General features: G+C 44.0%; 1 protein-coding gene across 1 annotated transcript; it reads right to left on the reverse strand.

Moving 5' to 3' along the window:
- Positions 1-9,518: 9,518 nt before the first annotated feature.
- On the reverse strand, positions 9,519-10,466 carry LOC120980064 (olfactory receptor 10C1-like). The gene has a single exon (XM_040408932.1). The coding sequence runs from the start codon at positions 10,464-10,466 to the stop codon at positions 9,519-9,521; it is 948 nt and encodes a 315-aa protein (XP_040264866.1).
- Positions 10,467-22,041: the final 11,575 nt, after the last annotated feature.

Here is a 22,041-nt window from a genome sequence, read left to right on the forward strand (position 1 = left end):
TATATTCCGCGTTCAGCACTGCAGTAATATTTGTGGTAAAATCTTTATTGATGTATTTCGGTCTAAAAAAAAATTTATTCAGCGTTCAGCGCTGCAATTATATGTGGTAAATTCTTTATTGACATATTTCGGCCAAAAAACTAAATTAATTCAGTGGTCAGCGCTGCAGTTATATGTGGTAAAATCTTTATTGAAGTATTTTGGTCGAAAAACAAAATTTATTCAGCAGTCAGCGCTGCGGTTATATCTGGTAAAATCTTTAGTGACGTATATTGATGAACTCCGCGACTCTTCCGGGCTTAAAGCTATCTTGACGCTTTGTCTTCTCATTGTCTGTAGCTACTATAGGCCTGTTCATGCCAGGCAGGTTCCCCCAGTGAGCAGCCGATGCTGCACTTGCATCAATCTTGACAGGATTCGTCTCCAGGTGGAGCAAAAATTTTTTTGGAATGCTTTCTCCATCGTAACCACATCGTCAAATAAACTGAAGATTGTCAGATTCTCTCCTGTCTTAGGCAGCACTTAATTTTTATTATTACATTTATTAAATATTGAATATTAAATTGAACCAAAACTTGATTAAAATTATAAGAAAGTAAACTTAAATTCACTAATATATTATCCCAATCTTCGAGGGAAGTTCATGGACAATCAATTTGCTAAGCCTTTTGTGCCGAAGAACATGTATTATTAAATCGTGTTTTAAGCAACACTTTATAAAGTTTAGAAATTTTAACCTCCTCATACTGCTGCCACCTCCAGACTCTGTCATTGTGCCACTCACTGGCCTTTTCCTTATGCTGCTACTTCTGCTGCCGCCACCTTTATACTCTGTCAATGTGCCACTCTGTGGTCTCCTGATGCTGCTGCCACCTCCACACTCTGTCATTGTGCCACCCTGTGGCCTCCTACTGATGCTGCCGCCACCTCCATACTCTGTAATTGTGCCACTTGGTAGCCTCCTCATACTGCTGCCACCTCCAGACTTGTCATTGTGCCACTCGGTGGCCTTCTCCTGATGCTGCTACTGCTGCTTCCGCCACCTCCAGACTCTGTCATTGTGCCACTCTGTTGTCTCCTGATGCTGCTGCCACCTCCACATTCTGTCATTGTGCCACCCTGTGGCCTCCTCCTGATGCTGCTGCCTCTGCCACCTCCACACTCTGTCTTTGTGCAACTCTGTGGCCTCCTACTGATGCTGCCGCCACCTCCAGACTCTGTCACTGTGCCACTCGGTGGCCTCCTCATACGGCTGCCACCTCCAGACTCTGTCATTGTGCCACTCTGTGGCCTTCTCCTGATGCTGCTACTGCTGCTGCCGCCACTTCCAGAATCTATCATTGTGCCACTCTGTGGTCTCCTAATGCTGCTGCCACCTCCACACTCTGTCTTTGTGCCACCCTGTGGCCTCATCCTGATGCTGCTGCCGCCGTAAATGTGCTGGCCACGCTCCCTTTTTCCTCATCAATCACAAATAGTCAATCTGTCTTAGGGAGTCTCAGTGCATCAATTACTAAGTGTATATTGAAGTGTGCTCTAACTGCTCTTTAAAAAAAATTCTATTTTAATAGTAAAAAAAATTACAGATTAGTTTATCTGAACTGACATATTGGTGTGCATCACAGTTACCAACTGTATATTGTAGTGAACAATAGACCTTTTGTTTCTAAAAACTTGCTCAAAGTTAATTTAAAAAAGTTTTTTTTTATCACAACTAGCAGAAGGACCCAGCTTTGCTCGGGTATATTTAATCTATTTCATTTAATGTTTGCGTGTGTCGTTAAAAGATATCAACACTACCCACTATAACAGTGACATCTACAGCACCACACCCCTTAAAACTGACCCCCCACAGTGCCCCATCCCTTAAAATTATACCTCCACAGCAGCCCACCCTCTTAACTTTGACCTTTACAGCAACCTTCCCCTTTAACAGTGACTTTCAGAGCATACCACCCCCTTGAGAGTGACAACCACAGGGGCCCACCCCTTAACAGTGGCCTTTACTGGATCGGGGGCATGTCTTTTTGAACAGCTTACTCTAAGACAGCAGCACTGTACTGCCTGAGTGTGATCTGCAGGGAGAAAGTCACCCTCCCTCCCACCTCTGCAGCTGACAGAAGTAGATTTTTACTTTCATTTTTCAAATCCCTGTCGGCTAAGGAGTGGAGGGGCGTGGCCGAACCAGATATGGGTGTGACTTCGCGGGACCTGGTAGTTGATTTTTTCAATCTCAGCCGGCTGAGGAGTGGGAGGGGGGTGGCCTAACCGGGGGTGTGTTCTACGTCCGTAGAATGGGTCCGCATCCGTTCCGCAATTATGCGGAACAGGTGCGGAACCATTCATTCTCTATGGGGCCCGAAGAGATGCGGACAGCACACAGTTGTCCGCATCCGCATTTCCGGAGCGCGGCCCCGATCTTCCAGTCCGCAGCTCCAGAAAAAAATAGAGCATGTCCTATTCTTGTTCGCAATTGCGGACAAGAATAGGCATTTCTATGGGGCTGCCCGCTGGGTGTATTGCGGATCAGCAATGCACTATGGACGTCTAAATGGAGCCTAAGTGTAGTGGAGCCTAAGTGAGTGTAAGCTGCAGGGAGAAAGTCACCCTCCCTCCCACCCCTGCAGCTAACAGAAGTAGATTTTTACCTTCATTTTCTCAATACATGTCAGCTCATGAGTGGGAGGGGGCGTGGCCTAATCAGATCTAGGCGTGGCTTAGCGGGACTTAGAAGTTGATTTTTAACTTCATTTTTTCAATATGTCGACTGTCCAACAATACCGTGTACTTTTAGACTGTGTGACTTCTGTTTTCTTTTGCTAAGTATCATGTAAAAATATCAATATCTGGCAAAAGACAGAGTGGCAATGGTAATGAGATTGTAAAATTAATTACCTGTGCCTCGCTATCCACCAGTGAGAACGTGGGTGGCTGTAGTGACTGTAGCCTGTTACTACCATCCATCTGGCCATTATTAGCGGGCCATAGTTAGCATTTGCCTCTAGTAGCAAACTGCCTGTTACTGGCGAGGAACCAGATGACATGGTGGCCTGGATGACTTACACATCATCTCAGTCAGAGCAGGATGATGTTGATGTTACCTTAAGGGACTGAATTACTCCATGTCCGACTTTTTTGTCTGGCGGCCTTTCACCGTGCACTGCCGTGCTGCTCCGGAGCTACACCCCCGCCCCCATTATAGTCAATGGTGACGGAGCGGCGGTCCGGCGGCACGGCGAAATAGCGGAAGGACGGATCCGACAGGGTGAACAGCCTGTCGGATCCATCCTGCCGCAAGTGTGAAAGTACCCTAAGTCTGACACCATGCCTTTGAGCTGATATTCAGTGAATTCTAGAGCTCAGGCAGGAGCAGGACATCAGGCCCTTCAAAGAGGCCAACAGATTGTTGAGTTTGTTGTGGAAATTTTATTAGGATGTGTATCTAATATATTGTGTCTCTCAGTGTCAGGGTAAACCATTGGAGTGGATATCTTCCCGTGTATGTCCTGTCACAGCTGCTGGGCGCAGAGGTCTCCGTTGGCGAATGGTCCATGTGCTAAGCACTGGGCTGTGGGCCGGGAGAGACTGATGTGTTCAGCAGAGCAGTGTTTTGTTGGCTGATGTATGGACGCCGGCTACGGCCCCCGCGAAAGACGCAGATTTATTGGCTTGGCGTGGATGCATTTGTTAAGAGAACAATATATGAAAGGAACGTGCATTTGTTGTCTCTAGTGCGCCTGATCAGCCGCTGGAGATAATGACGTTGTCCTGTAAATAAACATGCATGAGGATCATAGTAATTTTATCTGGCATTGATCACTGAGCAAGGCTGGATAAAATTAGCTCCAGTGGTAATGGTAGATTATTGTATGCATGTGTTTGTTAGCTGGCTAGGTTATTCTAAATGATGGTGTCTTGTCTTCCTATGTCATCACTTCCTGTATCCTTGTCTTGGGCCAGCCCCTTTTACACCTTTTGTTAGTAAATAAAAGTGAACGAACTGAGCAGGGCGGGAGGAGTTGCTCAGCAAGAATTCAATCAAGATGGTAACACCTGGGTCTGTCTCTGACTGCGGCTGAGGGAATAGGGATTTACCTTTTTCCTTACACAAACTTTGATGCAAGCAGATTACAACTATTAACCAGTTGCCGCAACTGTAACGCCGAAAGGCGTCATCGCGGCGGCTCCCCCAGGCTACGCTAACGCCGATTGGCGTCATCTCGCGTGAGCCGAGATTTCCTGTGAACGCGCGCACACAGGCGCGCGCGCTCACAGGAACGCAAGGTAAGAGAGTGGATCTCCAGCCTGCCAGCGGCGATCGTTCGCTGGCAGGCTGGAGATGCGATTTTTTTAACCCCTAACAGGTATATTAGACGCTGTTTTGATAACAGAGTCTAATATACCTGCTACCTGGTCCTCTGGTGGTCCCTTTTGTTTGGATCGACCACCAGAGGACACAGGTAGCTCAGTAAAGTAGCACCAAACACCACTACACTACACTACACCCCCCCCGTCACTTATTAACCCCTTATTAGCCCCTGATCACCCCATATAGACTCCCTGATCACCCCCTGTCATTGATCACCCCCCTGTCATTGATCACCCCCCTGTAAAGCTCCATGCAGACGTCCGCATGATTTTTACGGATCCACTGATAGATGGATCGGATCCGCAAAACGCATACGGACGTCTGAATGGAGCCTTACAGGGGCGTGATCAATGACTGTGGTGATCACCCCATATAGACTCCCTGATCACCCCCCTGTCATTGATCACCCCCCTGTAAAGCTCTATTCAGACGTCCGCATGATTTTTATGGATCCACTGATAGATGGATCGGATCCGCAAAACGCATACGGACGTCTGAATGGAGCCTTACAGGGGCGTGATCAATGACTGTGGTGATCACCCCATATAGACTCCCTGATCATCCCCCTGTCATTGATTACCCCCCTGTCATTGATCACCCCCCTGTAAAGCTCCATTCAGACGTCCGCATGATTTTTACGGATCCACTGATAGATGGATCGGATCCGCAAAACGCATACGGACGTCTGAATGGAGCCTTACAGGGGCGTGATCAATGACTGTGGTGATCACCCCATATAGACTCCCTGATCACCCTCCTGTCATTGATTACCCCCCTGTCATTGATCACCCCCCTGTAAAGCTCCATTCAGACGTCCGCATGATTTTTACAGATCCACTGATAGATGGATCGGATCCGCAAAACACATACAGGCGTCTCCCTGGAGCCTTCCAGGGGGGGTGATCACCCCATATAGACTCCCTGATCACCCCCCTGTCATTGATCACCCCCCCTGTCATTGATCACCCCCCCTGTCAGGCTGCATTCAGATGTCCGTATGATTTTTACGGATCCACGGATACATGGATCGGATCCGCAAAACACATACGGACATCTGAATGGAGCCTTATAGGGGGGTGATCAATGACAGGGGGGTGATCACCCCATATAGACTCCCTGATCACCCCCCTGTCATTGATCACCCCCCTGTCATTGATCACCCCCCTGTAAGGCTCCAGTCAGACTTTTTTTGGCCCAAGTTAGCGGAAATTATTTTTTTTTCTTAAAAAGTCTCATATTCCACTAACTTGTGTCAAAAAATTAAATCTCACATGAACTCACCATACCCCTCACGGAATCCAAATGCGTAAAATTTTTTAGACATTTATATTCCAGACTTCTTCTCACGCTTTAGGGCCCCTAGAATGCCAGGGCAGTATAAATACCCCACATGTGACCCCATTTCGGAAAGAAGACACCCCCAGGTATTCCGTGAGGGGCATATTGAGTCCATGAAAGATTTAAATTTTTGTCCCAAGTTAGCGGAAAGGGAGACTTTGTGAGAAAAAAATAAAAGAAGACACCCCAAGGTATTCCGTGAGGGGCATGGCGAGTTCCTAGAATTTTATATTTTTTGTCACAAGTTAGCGGAAAATGATGATTTTTTTTTCCCTTACAAAGTCTCATATTCCACTAACTTGTGACAAAAAATAAAAACTTCCATAAACTCACTATGCCCATCATGAAATACCTTGGGGTGTCTTCTTTCCAAAATGGGGTCACTTGTGGGGTAGTTATACTGCCCTGGCATTCTAGGGGCCCAAATGTGTGGTAAGAAGTTTGAAATCAAAATGTGTAAAATATGACCGGTGAAATCCGAAAGGTGCTCTTTGGAATATGGGCCCCTTTGCCCACCTAGGCTGCAAAAAAGTGTCACACATGTGGTATCTCCGTACTCAGGAGAAGTTGGGGAATGTGTTTTGGGGTGTCATTTTACATATACCCATGCTGGGTGAGAGAAATATACCCATGCTGGGTGAGAGAAAAAAATAAAAAATCATCATTTTCCGCTAACTTGTGACAAAAAATAAAAAGTTCTATGAACTCACTATGCCCATCAGCGAATACCTTAGGGTGTCTACTTTCCGAAATGGGGTCATTTGTGGGGTGTTTGTACTGTCTGGCCATTGTGGAACCTCAGGAAACATGACAGGTGCTCAGAAAGTCAGAGCTGCTTCAAAAAGCGGAAATTCACATTTTTGTACCATAGTTTGTAAACGCTATAACTTTTACCCAAACCTTTTTTTTTTTATCAAAGACATGTAGAACAATAAATTTAGAGAAAAATTTATATATGGATGTCGTTTTTTTTTGCAAAATTTTGCAACTGAAAGTGAAAAATGTCATTTTTTTTGCAAAAAAATCGTTAAATTTCGATTAATAACAAAAAAAGTAAAAATGTCAGCAGCAATGAAATACCACCAAATGAAAGCTCTATTAGTGAGAAGAAAAGGAGGTAAAATTCATTTGAGTGGTAAGTTGCATGACCGAGCAATAAACCGCTAAAGTTGTGGAGTGCCGATTTGTAAAAAAGGGCCTGGTCTTTAGGGGGGTATAAACCTGTGGTCCTTAAGTGGTTAATATTTCTACAACAAGTTGTAATCCCCTTGATATTTTAGTTGGAGCAAACACTCACTCTAATACAATAAGTGAAAGTGGAAGACTAACAACTTCCACATCTTGCTCATCGGCATGTGGCTGTTGGGGACCTGCACATGCAGGAGGAAGTGTAGGAGGAGGAGGAGTAGGTGGTAGATAGGGGACATGAAATTTTCACAGGCACAGTTTAGGAATGCAGCTGACACTCATTGTGGCTCACACAATGATGATGACAACGTTCATTCTGAACATACATCATAGTTTGGGGTGGAGACTGAAATAACTGAATCCTTGGGCACGCTGACAAAGCTGGTAAGCAGCATGCTCGGTTGCTTATGTACTGACAAGTTTATTGTTAGCATCAAGCAAAGAGATGACTATTTGATAGCCTTGCGTTTAGTCCCTTGCTGTAAAAGGAAAATTGGGGAATTTTCACCTGGTTCCAAAAGGGAAACAAATTGTCCTATTACCAGAATATTTTATGTAGTCAGCTTGCCACAGATTTTGCCAAGCAGATGCCTGCCGGCTGCATGTCTGACCAGGAGTTCCCTCTATGCATCCCTCTGAGTCACTGTTTACCACTTCTGCAACCATTTTACTACAAATAGCAAAAGGAGTTACCTGTACAATTTGCCGAACATAATGGAACAGTTTTCTCAACCGTTGCGCCAACCTGACACACATCAGCAAAGGTGCTTCGCCTGAACCACTATGTTTATTTGTACCTTGACTGTGCTCTTTCTCAGACAAAAACCCTAATCCATCACCCCATGGACTTCTAGGTCAGGCGATTGGACCAGTGGCAGGAACTGGCCCAGTTTGCCATCAACGTACTGTCTTGTCCACCCGCCAGTGCGTTGTCAGAGATGATATTCAGTGTGGCAGGTACCGTTATTACACAAAAACTGACAAAATTGTCCTCCACAAATGTGGAAAACATTACATTTGTGAAAATGAAGCAAGCATGAAGCTGTGAGGATTTTCACACACATCAGGCTGATGCCACTTAATAGATCTGCCATTGCTATGGCTGGGACTGGCTATTTATCACCGGGCCAATGTTCCATACCAAACCTTTCCATCATGTTCCATACTGTGCTACTGTTGCCACTAGTATGACCCCTACAACACACACATCTACTACCTTGTCTATACTTACTCTTGCTGTGAACCCTAGCCTGCAGAGTATAACAAATCTAAAGTCTTTCAAAAAAATGTTATAATTTTTGACAGCCTTTGTAGGAAGTTTGTTTTACTTTTCATGACAAAATATATGTTCCATTACAAAAACTACAAACCTACAATTTTTGAACAGTTTGTTTAACACAAGCCATTGATTTTTCCAATACCATTGTGTGTATAACCAGTCAAGCATCTACCACCAAAAGGGGTTAATTTTTGTATCTTTTTTAAAATTATTATTTTTTTTTTTAAGCATGCTGTTTATTACCAATGGCTCCCATCCGTTTACCCATAACTATATACAATGCATTTGGAAAGTCTTCAGAAATTTTCACTTTTTTTTTTTACATTTTGTTATGTTGTGGCCTTGTGCTAAAATACTGAATACCCAATAATAACAAACTGAAAACAGATTTTTCAAAATATTTGCTAATTTATTGAACAGAAAAACGAAAATATTGCATTGACATACGTATTCAGAGCCTTTACTCAGCACTTAGTTGAAGCACCTTTGGCAGCGATTACAGGGTAAACATGCATTATGACCTGTTGTTTTTTTGCCTGTTGTGAGGTCTGATAACTATTGGGTGTCTGATCTGAGGACCATCAGATGAGGATTGGGGGTCTGGGGGTCTGATGAAGATTGGGGGCTCTGATGAAAAAAAAAAAAATCTTAATTTTCCTACTATAAAACCTAGGTGCGTCTTATAACATGAAAAATATGGCATAAATACAGTTATGCAAAGGTCTTTAATAATACTTTGCCTTTGAATGGCGTTGATAATTTATATTTACAGTAAACTGTATAATGAACAGTACTGTTTATTATACCATGTCTTTTCCAATATGTTACTGAGAGGAGATATGACCCCAGATTGGTGGGTACATACAAGTTAGTTGGTCCAGAAGTGTGAGCATGCATAGATATAGTGATAGCAACTTTCTTACGTAGACATAATGACTGAAAGAAGGGTATATGCTCAAGCAGTGTGAGTATGCCCCTGCGTGTGATAAACCAAGTTGTCTATAAAGACCACAGAAGAGAGGGAATGCACAAGGGTGCTGGAGACTGACACTAGGGGTATGAGAAGTCAGATGCTATCAAATTTCTACGCGGAATATTGGCCATGTTGAGACTGTAAATGGAAAATGTTGTAAGTCTACCAAGGACTACAAGTGAGACATGTCTGGCTAGAGAGATTGCTACTGACATCCACATAAACCCCTTTTTCTTGGAAAGATTACAATTGCTGCACCACAAGTGAAAAACACAATTGCCACCTTTGTTGCATTGTTTCTGTGAGTTTGACTGTTTAGGAAGAACTGAGCTAATAATCTGGAAATATGTGGAGGAGAGCCTGTACAGGCTTCATGATTTCTCTGCTCGAACATGCTTAATGACAAGCTTTAAACTCTCCAATATCTCTTGGTTTCTCAAACTGTATACAATAGGATTAATAAATGGCGTTAACACTGTATAGATTAAAGACTTAAACTTTATTTGATTCCGAGAATTATCTCTGGCTGGCACCATATATATAGTGATCAGAGTGCCATAGTAGATGGAGACAATCACTAGGTGAGAGCTACAGGTGGCGAATGCCTTTTTTCTTCCAGTAACAGAGGAAATGTTGAGGATGGTAACAAAGATGCAGATATAAGATACAACAACAAATAGAAATGGAAAAAAGATAGTAAGAAAGCAGATTACCAAGTCTTCCCAAATTATTATCGAATTGTCTGAAGATGAAATTTCAAGAATTTGTGCTATGTCACAAAAGAAATTGTCAATGTCACTCGAATGACAAAACTGAAGCTGGAATATAAAAATAATTTCACTTGAAATAAGAATGTAAGAAAAGATCCAAGAAAAACACACAAGGCAAAGACAATTTCTAGTATTCATGAAAGAGGCATAGCGTAATGGGTGACAGATAGCCATGTATCGATCATAGGACATAATGGTTAGTAGGAATGACTGTGTAAATGCAAGAAAGCTATGTAAATAGTACTGAAGAATGCATCCAGTTATAGATAAGTGATCACTCCCCCACAGTATGATATGTAACAGTGCTGGTAGAATATTTGATGTGAATAATATGTCAGAGATTGCTAGATTCTTAAGGAAGAAGTACATGGGATGTTTAAGATGCTGACAGACTGAAACCAAAACAATGACAAGAAGATTTCCAACCAATATAACAATGAAAATGACAAGTAAGACAAGGAACAAGAAAATATTATATTTGTAGTCATAAAGGTTTTTGAATCCATGGAGAATAACATGATTTACAGCGGTGTAATTGTCTTCACACATGATACTAGGATATAATAATTCCTTTGGACCTGGAGTGATAAAGTAGAAAGGGCTGTCAGAACTGAAATATGCAGATCATGACAGTATAATAATACATGAATGACAAAGTTTTTGGATGAGGAAATGCATTTAGGGCTTTAGCTATAATAGTGGGTGCAGAGGAAGGGGCTCAGCAAGTAAAGCATGTTTATCAATAGGCTTGCAAGGAAAGCACTTTCCAAAGAAAAAATAAGACTTTCAGTTTAGCACAATTTATTACATACTACACACACAATTGCCACTCTTGGTAACTCAGACATGTACGGTATGCCAGACTTTTAAAATGTAACTCTCGGAGAGCACCTAGTCAGTGCAAGAATTCTTGTAGTCCATGCAACTCTCCTTAATAGTCAACCGTTTAAACATAGTGCATAGATAAATAAAAATAAAAAAACGGGTTTTAAGGAGCTCTTACAAATTAAAACTAAGTAAGGTTTCGTTGCTTAAAATGCATGAATAACGAATGAATGCAGGCCAAAGGTGTGAATAGAAATGACTGGGCCCCACAGCAAATGTTTGAAAGGGCCCCCCTCCGCCAGCAACTTCTTCACAATTTCCAACTCCTGTGCATGCCCCACTCCTGTGACTAGTCAAGATCACGCTCTCAGACGAGATCCAACAGCCGTTCCTTCCGTTTCCTACAGCGTCACTATACACTCACCTAAAGAATTATTAGGAACACCTGTTCTATTTCTCATTAATGCAATTATCTAGTCAACCAATCACATGGCAGTTGCTTCAATGCATTTAGGGGGGTGGTCCTGGTCAAGACAATCTCCTGAACTCCAAACTGAATGTCAGAATGGGAAAGAAAGGTGATTTAAGCAATTTTGAGCGTGGCATGGTTGTTGGTGCCAGACGGGCCGGTCTGAGTATTTCACAATCTGCTCAGTTACTGGGATTTTCATGCACAACCATTTCTAGGGTTTACAAAGAATGGTGTGAAAAGGGAAAAACATCCAGTATGCGGCAGTCCTGTGGGCAAAAATGCCTTGTGGATGCTAGAGGTCAGAGGAGAATGGGCCGACTGATTCAAGCTGATAGAAGAGCAACGTTGACTGAAATAACCACTCGTTACAACCGAGGTATGCAGCAAAGCATTTGTGAAGCCACAACACGCACAACCTTGAGGCGGATGGGCTACAACAGCAGAAGACCCCACCGGGTACCACTCATCTCCACTACAAATAGGAAAAAGAGGCTACAATTTGCACGTGCTCACCAAAATTGGACTGTTGAAGACTGGAAAAATGTTGCCTGGTCTGATGAGTCTCGATTTCTGTTGAGACATTCAAATGGTAGAGTCCGAATTTGGCGTAAACAGAATGACAACATGTATCCATCCTCTGATGGCTACTTCCAGCAGGAAAATGCACCATGTCACAAAGCTCGAATAATTTCAAATTGGTTTCTTGAACATGACAATGAGTTCACTGTACTAAAATGGCCCCCACAGTCACCAGATCTCAACCCAATAGAGCATCTTTGGGATGTGGTGGAACGGGAGCTTCGTGCCCTGGATGTGCATCCTTCAAATCTCCATCAACTGCAAGATGCTATCCTATCAATATGGGCCAACATTTCTAAAGAATGCTATCAGCACCTTGTTGAATCAATGCCACGTAGAATTAAGGCAGTTCTGAAGGCAAAAGGGGGTCCAACACCGAATTAGTATGGTGTTCCTAATAATTCTTTAGGTGAGTGTATATAATGTCATTGTATAATACGTTTGAGGGTGCCCTGACAATAAAATCTTTTAGTCCTCCTCCTCCTAGGTGGGCCCCTTCTGAGTTTTGGCCCCAAAGCAGCCACTTCCCCCTCTTCCCCTGTACTACTAGCTACGCCCCTGACGCATGGCCGATATTAAGCTGGTGAACCTGGAAGTGAAACAGTATAATGCAAGTTCACAACAAATAAAGCATGAATAAACATAAGAGCAATACATAATACATGATATAAAGTAAGCCACTGAAAGAAGTTCATAAATAAAAATAGAAGAATATAAGGTAAAGAGATCGGCAAGAGATGGAACAGAAAAGTCAAAGGCCTGCAGATCTGCTACAGGGTTAGCAAATGTCAACTGAGAGCTACAGTGCAGTCAATAATACATTTGCTGTGTAGACACACTCATTTTATGCATCTTTATGTTTCAAATCTGTCATACATATAAAATTAAAAATGGCACATTATTTTTCATACATGGCTCTTTAGCATTATTTGTCTAAGGTAAATTATATCACTTTTTTCTTGCATTTTATTTTATAGATGTGACCTTGCGTGTATTCCTGCATTAAAAGGAGTGTGTCTAATGTGTTACAGTATGACCACATGCTGTAAGCTAAGATCATTAGACCTGTGGTTTGGTCAGGATTTGTGGCCGTAATATAAATGCTAAAATGCACCCACATTAGAGCTTTCTAAATGAGGCCTTAGATTGCTGAGGTGGGGGTCTGATTTTGTTTTCTACTATGACCCAGACAATTGCTTTAGGCCTCAAGCACGGCCGTTTTGGTCCGCATCCGAGCCGCCGTTTTGGCGGCTTGGATGAGGACCCATTCACTTCAATGGGGCCGCTGTCCGCTTCCGTTGCTCCGTTCCGTGGCCCCGCTAGAAAAATAAAAACATGTCCTATTCTTGTCCGCGCTTTGCGGACAAGAATTGACATTTATATTAAAGGCTGTCTGTGGCGTTTCACAAATTGCGAAATGCGCACGGACGCCATCCGTGTTTTGCGGATCTGCAACTTGCGAACCGCAAAACACACCACGGTCGTGTGCATGAGGCCTTAGAAGTATGCAATAATCAAGTTCAAGTGTGTGTAAATATTTTAAAATCTAGAAATAATTTCATGCCTGCATATTCGCTACACTATTCTGGATTTTAAGGTATATTAATTAGACTATATAATGCTATCCAGGGCTGGTGACCTCATCTGCTTACCAAAAGAAAGCTGAATTTCCACTGATGATCTAGAATGAATCATGAAATAGTTCTTCATGCATGATAAACTACTTGCAAAGAGTAAAATATTGTATATATACATAAGGGCAAAATACAGGTGCAGCAATGTCCCTGGATGATGTATCCTTTACTTTCCTCTTCCATGTAACCCGACACACTTACTCTCTATTGGTTTTATATCCTGGTTTATAACGTGTTAGTCAAATCCTTGTGGGTATCAACTTCTGAGAAAAACAACAACATAAAATCCCCGGTGCATTTATAAAAGAAAGCAAGAAATCCAATTACATTTGTTTATTAAAACTTTGAAAGGCTTCTTCAGTACAGAAGTGTGTGGAGCACTAGCTTCATCTTACAAAAGTTGTAAAATTAATATACCGTATTGTTCGCCCTATAATATGCCCCTGCTCATAAGACACACTTAAGTTTTAGAGGAGGAAAATAAGAAATATTTTTTTGAACTAAAGGTGTGTTAAAATATTTAATAAAATAATACCCTGTTATAGGGGGATCTGCTGCGACACACTGTTATGCGCGGGATCTGCTGTTGACACAACATTATGGGGGGGGGGGCGAATCTGCTGCTGACACAATATTATGGGGGGATCTGCTGCTGACATAATATTATAGGGGGTATCTGCTGTGATGCACTGTAATGGGGAGGATCTGCTGTGACACAGATCTGCTTGCTCAGACAATCGCTCTCCTTCCTACAGCCTAGGGGTTTCCCTAGCAGCTCATACCTCCCCCACTTTGGGAAAAATGTGTCTTTATTTGAAGATTAATGATCACTTGATTTCTTTAATAAACTGTTATTTGCTAATTTGCTAAGTGGTCAGTATTTTCAGTTTTCAATTAGCATTTTTATGCATTGTGTACCTGGATCTCCAGCAGTTAGCTCAGTATAGAGTTAAAGGGGTATTCCCATCTTAGACAATGGGGGCATATCGTTAGGATATGCCCCCATTGTCTGATAGGTGCGGGTCCCCGCACCTATATCGAGAACGGAGCGGGGAGCACTGTGGCTGGAGGACCCCAGATTTCCCGGGGTCCGGCCACCACCAAGCGCTAATCCCCGCCTTTCCTATAGAAGTGAATGGGAGCGTGCCCATGCTCCCATTCATTTCTATAGGGCAGACAGCAATAGCCGAGCCGGCGCTCGGCTATTTTCGGCGGCCCCATAGAAATGATTGGTGGGCGGCTGCGCATGCGCAGTGCGCTCTCCTTCACTTTCGGGGCTCTGTTCTCGGTGCGACCCCCACATATAAGACAATGGGGGCATATCCTAGCGATATGCCCCCATTGTCTGAGATGAGAAAACCCTTATAAGTCGAGCAGTTTGGTTCAGTAGAACCACTAAAGGTTGATATACCGTGGACATAATAAAGATGCTAAAATGTGGCTAAAACTATGTCTGTTCTTAGAGGGGTTGTCTCACTTCAGAAAATAGCATTTATCATGTAGATAAAGTTAATACAAGGCACTTACTAATGTATTGTGATTGTCCATATTGCCTCCTTTGCTGGCTGGATTCATTTTCCATCACATTATACACTGCTTGTTTCCATGGTTACGTCCTGTGGTGGTAGTGCTTGCACACTATAGGAAAAAGTGCCGGCCTCTCTGCAGCAGTGGCCGTAACCTCTGGAAACGATCAGTGTATAATGTGATGGAAAAATGAATCTAGCTAGCAAAGGAAGCAATATGGACAATCTCAATACGTTAGTAGGTACCTTGTTAGAGATGAGCGAATTTCTAAAAAATTTATTCGGAACTATTGCTGAATTTCCCAAAAAAAAGATTTTATTTGTGATGAATCACATTATAAAAAAGCTATTTCCTGGCTGCAGAAAGGCTTTATAGTGGTGTAAAACACTGTGCCTTGCAGTAACATGCAAAGGGAGTCTGCTGTGGTAGTGAAACAATACTGTGAGTCAGTATGACACACAGATGACAGGCGTCACTCTTGGAATCACTGCACACTTCACTTATTTGGTCAGTTACTGTCCAAAAACTCAAGGTCAAATAACTCAAGTGTTGACTCAGCCTTACAGGTCAATGTTAGCGTCAGCTATAAAGAATCTTGCAAAGGCCCAAGATCCTACTATAGCGTGAAAGAGCGCACTTCTTTTACACAGTCGTCAGCTGATTTAACATAGATTTCTACAGAATCTGTTCTGTTACACGCTGAGACAAGTAGTGTCCCCCTGACAGAGTGGAGAGGTGTCAGCAGTAAGTTTGTGTCGACGTCACTGTTATGGATGAGCATCAGGTAGGGTTCGACCGAACTTCGTTTCAAAGTTCGATTTGGGTTCTGAACTTGACCCAAACAACGAACCGCATTGAAGTCAATGGGGACCAGAACTTTGGGGCACTAAAATTGTTCTAAAAATGTCATACAAAGGGCTAGAGGGTTGAAAAAGGCTCCAAAGTGGGCGTAAAATCAGTACAATTGCCCTGCAAACAAATGTGGATAGAGAAATGACTTAAAATAACATAAAATATATAAAGATAAAAAATAATCTTGAACCAAGAAACAGAGGTCGAAATGGAGTAGGAAGTTGAGGCTGTGGACAAAATAACATAAAATATGTTCCCATAGAATTACATGGGGCTTCAGTGAAAAACACATTGCATCCGCAAGCAAGTGTGGATGCAATGCGTTTTTCACTTATGGTTGCTAGGAGATGTTGTTTGTAAACCTTCAGTTTTTTATCACGCGCGTGAAAAACGCATCAAAACTGACTGAATTTGCTTGCAAAATGGTGCTAGTTTCAATGAACGCATCTGGAGATAATCCACAACGCTTGTGTGAAAGAAGCCTTAGGCTGGGTTCACACGAGCGTGTCCGGATTAGTTCCGGATGCGTCCCGGTGTGTTGCGGCAAACCCGCGCGAGTAGGAATGCAATTGCAGTCAGTTTTGACTGCGATTGCGTTCCGATGTTCAGTTTTTATCGCGCGTGTGCAATGTGTTTTGCACGCGCGTGATAAAAAACCGACTGTGGTACCCAGACCCGAACTTCTTCACAGAAGTTCAGGTTTGGGTTCGGTGTTGTGTAGATGTTATTATTTTCCCTTATAACATGGTTATAAGGGAAAATAATAGCATTCCGAATACAGAATGCATAGTAGGTGATCAATTGAGGGTTAAAAAATAAAAAAAATTAACTCACCTTCTCCTCTTGTTCGCGTAGTTCTCCCGGTCTTCAGTTCTTTAAAAAGATGAACTATGGGCTAAAGGACCTTTGGTGACGTCAGATCACATGCTCCAATGACATGGTCCATCACCGCGGTGAGTTTTTTTATTTTTTAACCCTCAATTGATCACCTACTATGCATTCTGTATTCGGAATGCTATTATTTTCCCTTATAACCATGTTATAAGGGAAAATAATACAGTGTATAGACTGTCACCTAGCAACCGTGCGTGAAAATCGCACCGCATCCGCACTTGCTTGCGGATGCATGCGATTTTCACGCAACCCCATTCACTTCTATGGGGCCTGCGTTGCGTGAAAAACGCAGAATATAGAGCATGCTGCGATTTTCACGCAACGCATAAGTGATGCGTGAAAATCATCGCTCATCTGAACAGCCCCATTGAAATGAATGGGTCCAGATTCAGTGCGGGTGCAATGCGTTCACCTAACGCATTGCACCCGCGCGGAAATCTCGCCCGTGTGAACGCAGCCTTAGACAGATGAAGGGGTGTTCTTAATTTAAAAAAGAATTTGAGTGTCACACACACTCCACAGAAGAATTCCTTCTCCCACATTAGTTGAATGGATTCAAAATGGGTCGTCTTATTACAATTCTTATTTCTTTTGGGGGAACGGGGTGGGTTTGGTAACTGACAACCACCAAACATTGGGAGATGGCAAAGAGAACGCACAATGTGCGCTGCAGCATAACAATGGCTAGGTGAGCCCGATATACGTCTCTACTCTGCCAATATAAGATATAATAATCTTGAGCCTGGAGGCGGAGGTCCCAGTGGAGGAGGAGACAGATGTGGCGGTGCAGTCGTAAGAGGCGGAGGAGGTCACCAACCTTTTTTATTTTTTTATTTGTAGAGGCCCCAAAACATTGTGAAATAGCAACGAGAATGCACAAAATGCACTGAAGTACAATGGCTAGGTGTGCCCGGTATACTTCTCTACTCTGCCAACATAAGACATAATAATCTTGAGCCTGGAGGCGGAAGTGGCGGTGCAGGTGGAAGAGGCTGAGGAGGTGGGGGACCCACCCTTTTCTTTTTTTTTTACATAGTTTTTTTATTTATTTATTTATTTTTTAGTTTGTGGAGGCCCCAAAACATTGGGAAATAGCAAAGAGAACACGCAAACTGTGCTAGAGTATAACAATGGCTGGGTGCGGCTGGTATACTTCTCTACTCTGGCCAAGATATGGAACAGTCCTGTGGGATCCAAGCCTGGTTCATTTTAATGAACGATGCGCCTGTCTGTGATCACCCCCCCTGCCATGCTAAACACACGTTTGGACAATACACTTGCCGCAGGGCAGGCCAGCACCTCCAAGGCATAAAGGGCATGCTCAGGCCATGTGCCCAATTTGGAGACCCAGAAGTTAAATGGGGCAGACCGATCAGTCAGTACGTGCAGACGTGTGGACACGTACTGTTCCACCATGTTGCTGAAACAATGCCTCCTGCTTAGACGGTCCGTATCAGATAGTGGTGCTGTATATTGTGGCGTGCAGACAAAGCTTTTTCACATTTCGGCCATGCTAACCCTCCCTTCTGAGTTGCTGACTGTGCGCCAGCTGCGTTGGCTACTTCCTCCTCTGTCTCTGCCTCGTGCAGTAGAGCCTCTACCAGCGTTCGCTTGTACTTGGGCATCTTCCATTCAAGCTCCAGTCACGGAAGTAAGGGCGACATGTTGTCCTTGTAGCGGGGATCCAGCAGGGTGGCCACCCAGTAATCAGCATCAGTTAGAATGTGGGCAAATCTGCAGCATGTAGTCGTTCATGTGTGCCAGGCTGCCCAGAGGCAATGACAAGCTGTCCTCGGAGGGAGGTGTATCATCTGTGTCCTCTGTATCCCCCCAGCTTAGCTCTAGTGATGCTCGTGAGCTGGTTTGGGTGCCACCCTTCTGTGAACGGGGATCCTCCTCCTCATCTTCATCTTTCAAAACTGTGCCCTGGATGGACACTTGGGTACCTAGCTGCTGTTGGTGCAGGAGCCCATGCTCTGAGCCACTTGTGGACGACTGGCCTGATAACTGTGGGAATGATCCCTGTTCCTCCTCCTCTTCCTCCTGCACCACATCCTCATCCATCAGCGCCTGAAGCATTTTTTCAAGGAGACATAGAAGTGGTATAGTAAGGCTGATGATTAAGTCCTCACCGCTGGCCATGTTGGTCGAGTACTTGAAGCAGCACAACATGGCATACAAGTCCCACATGGAGACCCGCTCGTCAGTGGGGAAATGTTGCTGTTCCGCAGAACATCTTACTACTGCGTGCAGCAGCTGAAACTCCACTATCACCTGCTGCTGCTCACAGTCTCTCCAGCATGTGCAATATGGAGTTCCAACTGGGTACATCACATATGAGGCGGTGAGCGGGAAGGCCAAAGTTATTCTGAAGAGCAGACAGGCGAGCAGCAGCAGGGTGAGAACGCCAAAAGCACGCACAGACAGCTCTCACTTTCTGCAGCATCTTTGACATATCAGGGTAATTCTTCAGGAACCTCTGCACCACCAAGTTCAGCACATGCGCCAGGCAAGGTATGTGTTTAAAACTGGCTAGCCCCAGAGCTGCTACGAGATTTTGCCTGTTGTCGCACACCACCAGGCCGGGCTTGAGGCTCAGCGGCACCAACCACTCATCGGTCTGTTCTTCCATGCCCGCCCACTGCTCCTGCGCGGTGTGGAGTCTTTCCCCCAAACATATAAGTTTCAGAACAGTCTGCTGTTGTTTCCCCCTGGCTATGCTGAAGTTGGTGGTGCAGGTGTTGCTCTGACATGATGAGGAAGCGGTAGAGGGGAAACCAGAGGAGGAAGCAGAGTAGGAGGAGGAGGCAACAGGAGTCACCGAGAAAGGTCAAGCAATCCTTGGTGGCGGTAGGACATGCGCCAAACTGCGGTCCCCACTACATTTACCCAGTGGACAGTTAGTGAGATATGATGTCCTTGCCCATACTTACTGGTCCACGTGTTGGTGGTTATGTGGACCTTGCGCTGAGGGCGTTGCGGAGTGCACACCTGATTTTTTCTGCCACTTGTTTGTGCAGGGCAGGGATAGCCCACCTTGTAAAGTAGTGGCAGCTGGGAACCAAGTACTGTGGGACAGGTGCAATCATTACATTTTTAAAACACAATTTTGAAATGCTAGCATGCAGGGCCAGGGCTTATGGGTGGGTAGGGGGTACTTCCTCTTTCTCTCCATGTGTTTGGCGGATGGACGTCTGAATGCTTCCATGAGACAGTGTGGAGATGCTGGGTGATGGTGGTGATGGTATAGCTGCCACATCCTCTGTTTGCGGGGTGGCAGGTGCCCCTCAAGAGAGGGAGCAAGAGGCTGAGACCACAGAAGAAGAGGGAACAGGAGCAGCTTTTGATATTTCGTGGTTCTTGAGGTGTCTACTCCACTGCAGCTTGTGCTTTGCAGTTAGATGCTGGATCATGCAGGTGGTGCTCAGGTTGAGAACATTTGTGCCTCACTTCAGGCTCTGACTGCACAGCGTGCAAACCACCCGTGTCCTGTCATCAGCACACTGCCTGAAGAACTGCCACGCCAGGGAACTCCTTTGCGCCGACTTTGATGTGCTATGTCTCTTGGCAAGTTGGGCAGTAGCAGGCGTACCGGCTGGGAGACGGCTGCTCTGCTTTTGCACCTTGCTCCCTCTTTTGCTGTTCAGCTGGCGCTGTGTGCCCCCCTCCTCTTCCTCCAAACTGCACACGTCACTTGCTTGACCTGGATGCCATATCTAGGACCTCATCATCCTCCCCATTATCTTACACCCACTCCTCAACCCTGCCCTCCTGGCTGGTCTGCACACTGTAGAAAGCTCCAGCAGTTGACACCTGTGTTTTGTCATCGTCATCAGACACATGCTGCAGTGGTTGTCTTATGTCCTCATCCTCAAACATATGTGGTTGAACATCAGTGCACTCAATCTCTGTCACTTTTAGGGCAGGGCTAGGTGGATGGTCCACAAAAACACTGACACCAGAGTCATCAAAAAGCATAAGTGACTGTTGCATGACTTGGGGCTCAGACTGCTTGACTGATGTGCAAAGGGGTTGCCCATGGGCTGTTGGTGCCAACTCTGTGCTTTCAGCAGTGGACCGGGTGAAAGACAAGGTGAAAGAACTGGAGACATGTCAGCCATCCAATCTACTACCACCTCTACTTGTTCTGGCCTCACCATTTTTAGAGCAGTATTAGGGCCAACCCCCCCAAAAAAGGTAGGACACACCGACCCGATTAACCAGCTGAATAACTATTATATATCCCTATGACAGTGGCAAGTACAGTGTTTTTTCAACCCAAAAAATAGGTAGATCACAACGACCCAATTAACCGACTTAATAACTACTATATATCCCTGTGACGGTGGCAAGTACAGTGATAAAAAAAAAAAGAATGGATAGGTAACACCGACCCAATTAACCGTCTGAATAACTATTATATATCCCTGTGACGGTGGCAAGTACAGGTTTTTTTCTAGCCCAAATAATGGGTAGATCACACCGACCCAATTAAACGTCTGAATAACTATCATATATCCCTGTGATGGTGACATGTACAGTGTTTTTTCAACCAAAAAAAATGTATAGGTCACACCGACCCAATCAAGCGGCTGAATAACTATTATATATCCCTGTGACTGTGGCAAGTACAGTGTTTTTTCAACAACAAAAAAAGGAAGGTCACACCGACCCGATTAGGCGGCTGACTAACTATTATATATCCATGTGACGGTGGAAAACATTTTTTTTTAACTAAAAAAAATAGGTGGGTCACATTATATATCCCTGTGGAAGTGGCAAGTACAGTGTTTTTTTTTAACACAAAAAATAGTTAAGGCTCACAGACCCAATTAACCAGCTAAATAAGCATTATCTATCCCTGTGACGATTTCAAGTACAGGGTTTTTTGTAACTAAAAAAATAGGTAGGTCACACCGACACAATTTACCATCTGAATAACTATTATATATCCCTGTGACAGTAGCAAGTAAAGGTTTTTTCAGCAAAAAAGAAAAAATAGGTATGTCTCACCCACACAATTAACAGACTGATTAACTATTATATTTCCCTGTCACTGGTGCAAAGGGGTAGGATTGCACCGAAAAAAAAATGCCAACAGGTCACCCTCAGCTTGAACACCACGATTAAGTATGGTATTTCTGTCTCACTGGTGCAAAAGAGCTGTATTGCACCTATCAATAATGCCTACAAGTCACCAGCACACTTTTTAAAACAAATAAAAGCCTAACACTCTCCCTGCCTGCAGCAGCGTCCTGTCCCTACACTACTCAGAGCGCCCCATGTGATCCAGCATTTATGCATGCATGGTCACATGGTGCACCGGCCTATTACAGCCATG

This window comes from Bufo bufo, chromosome 10 (genome assembly GCF_905171765.1).
Source record: "Bufo bufo chromosome 10, aBufBuf1.1, whole genome shotgun sequence".
Lineage (NCBI taxonomy): Eukaryota > Metazoa > Chordata > Amphibia > Anura > Bufonidae > Bufo > Bufo bufo.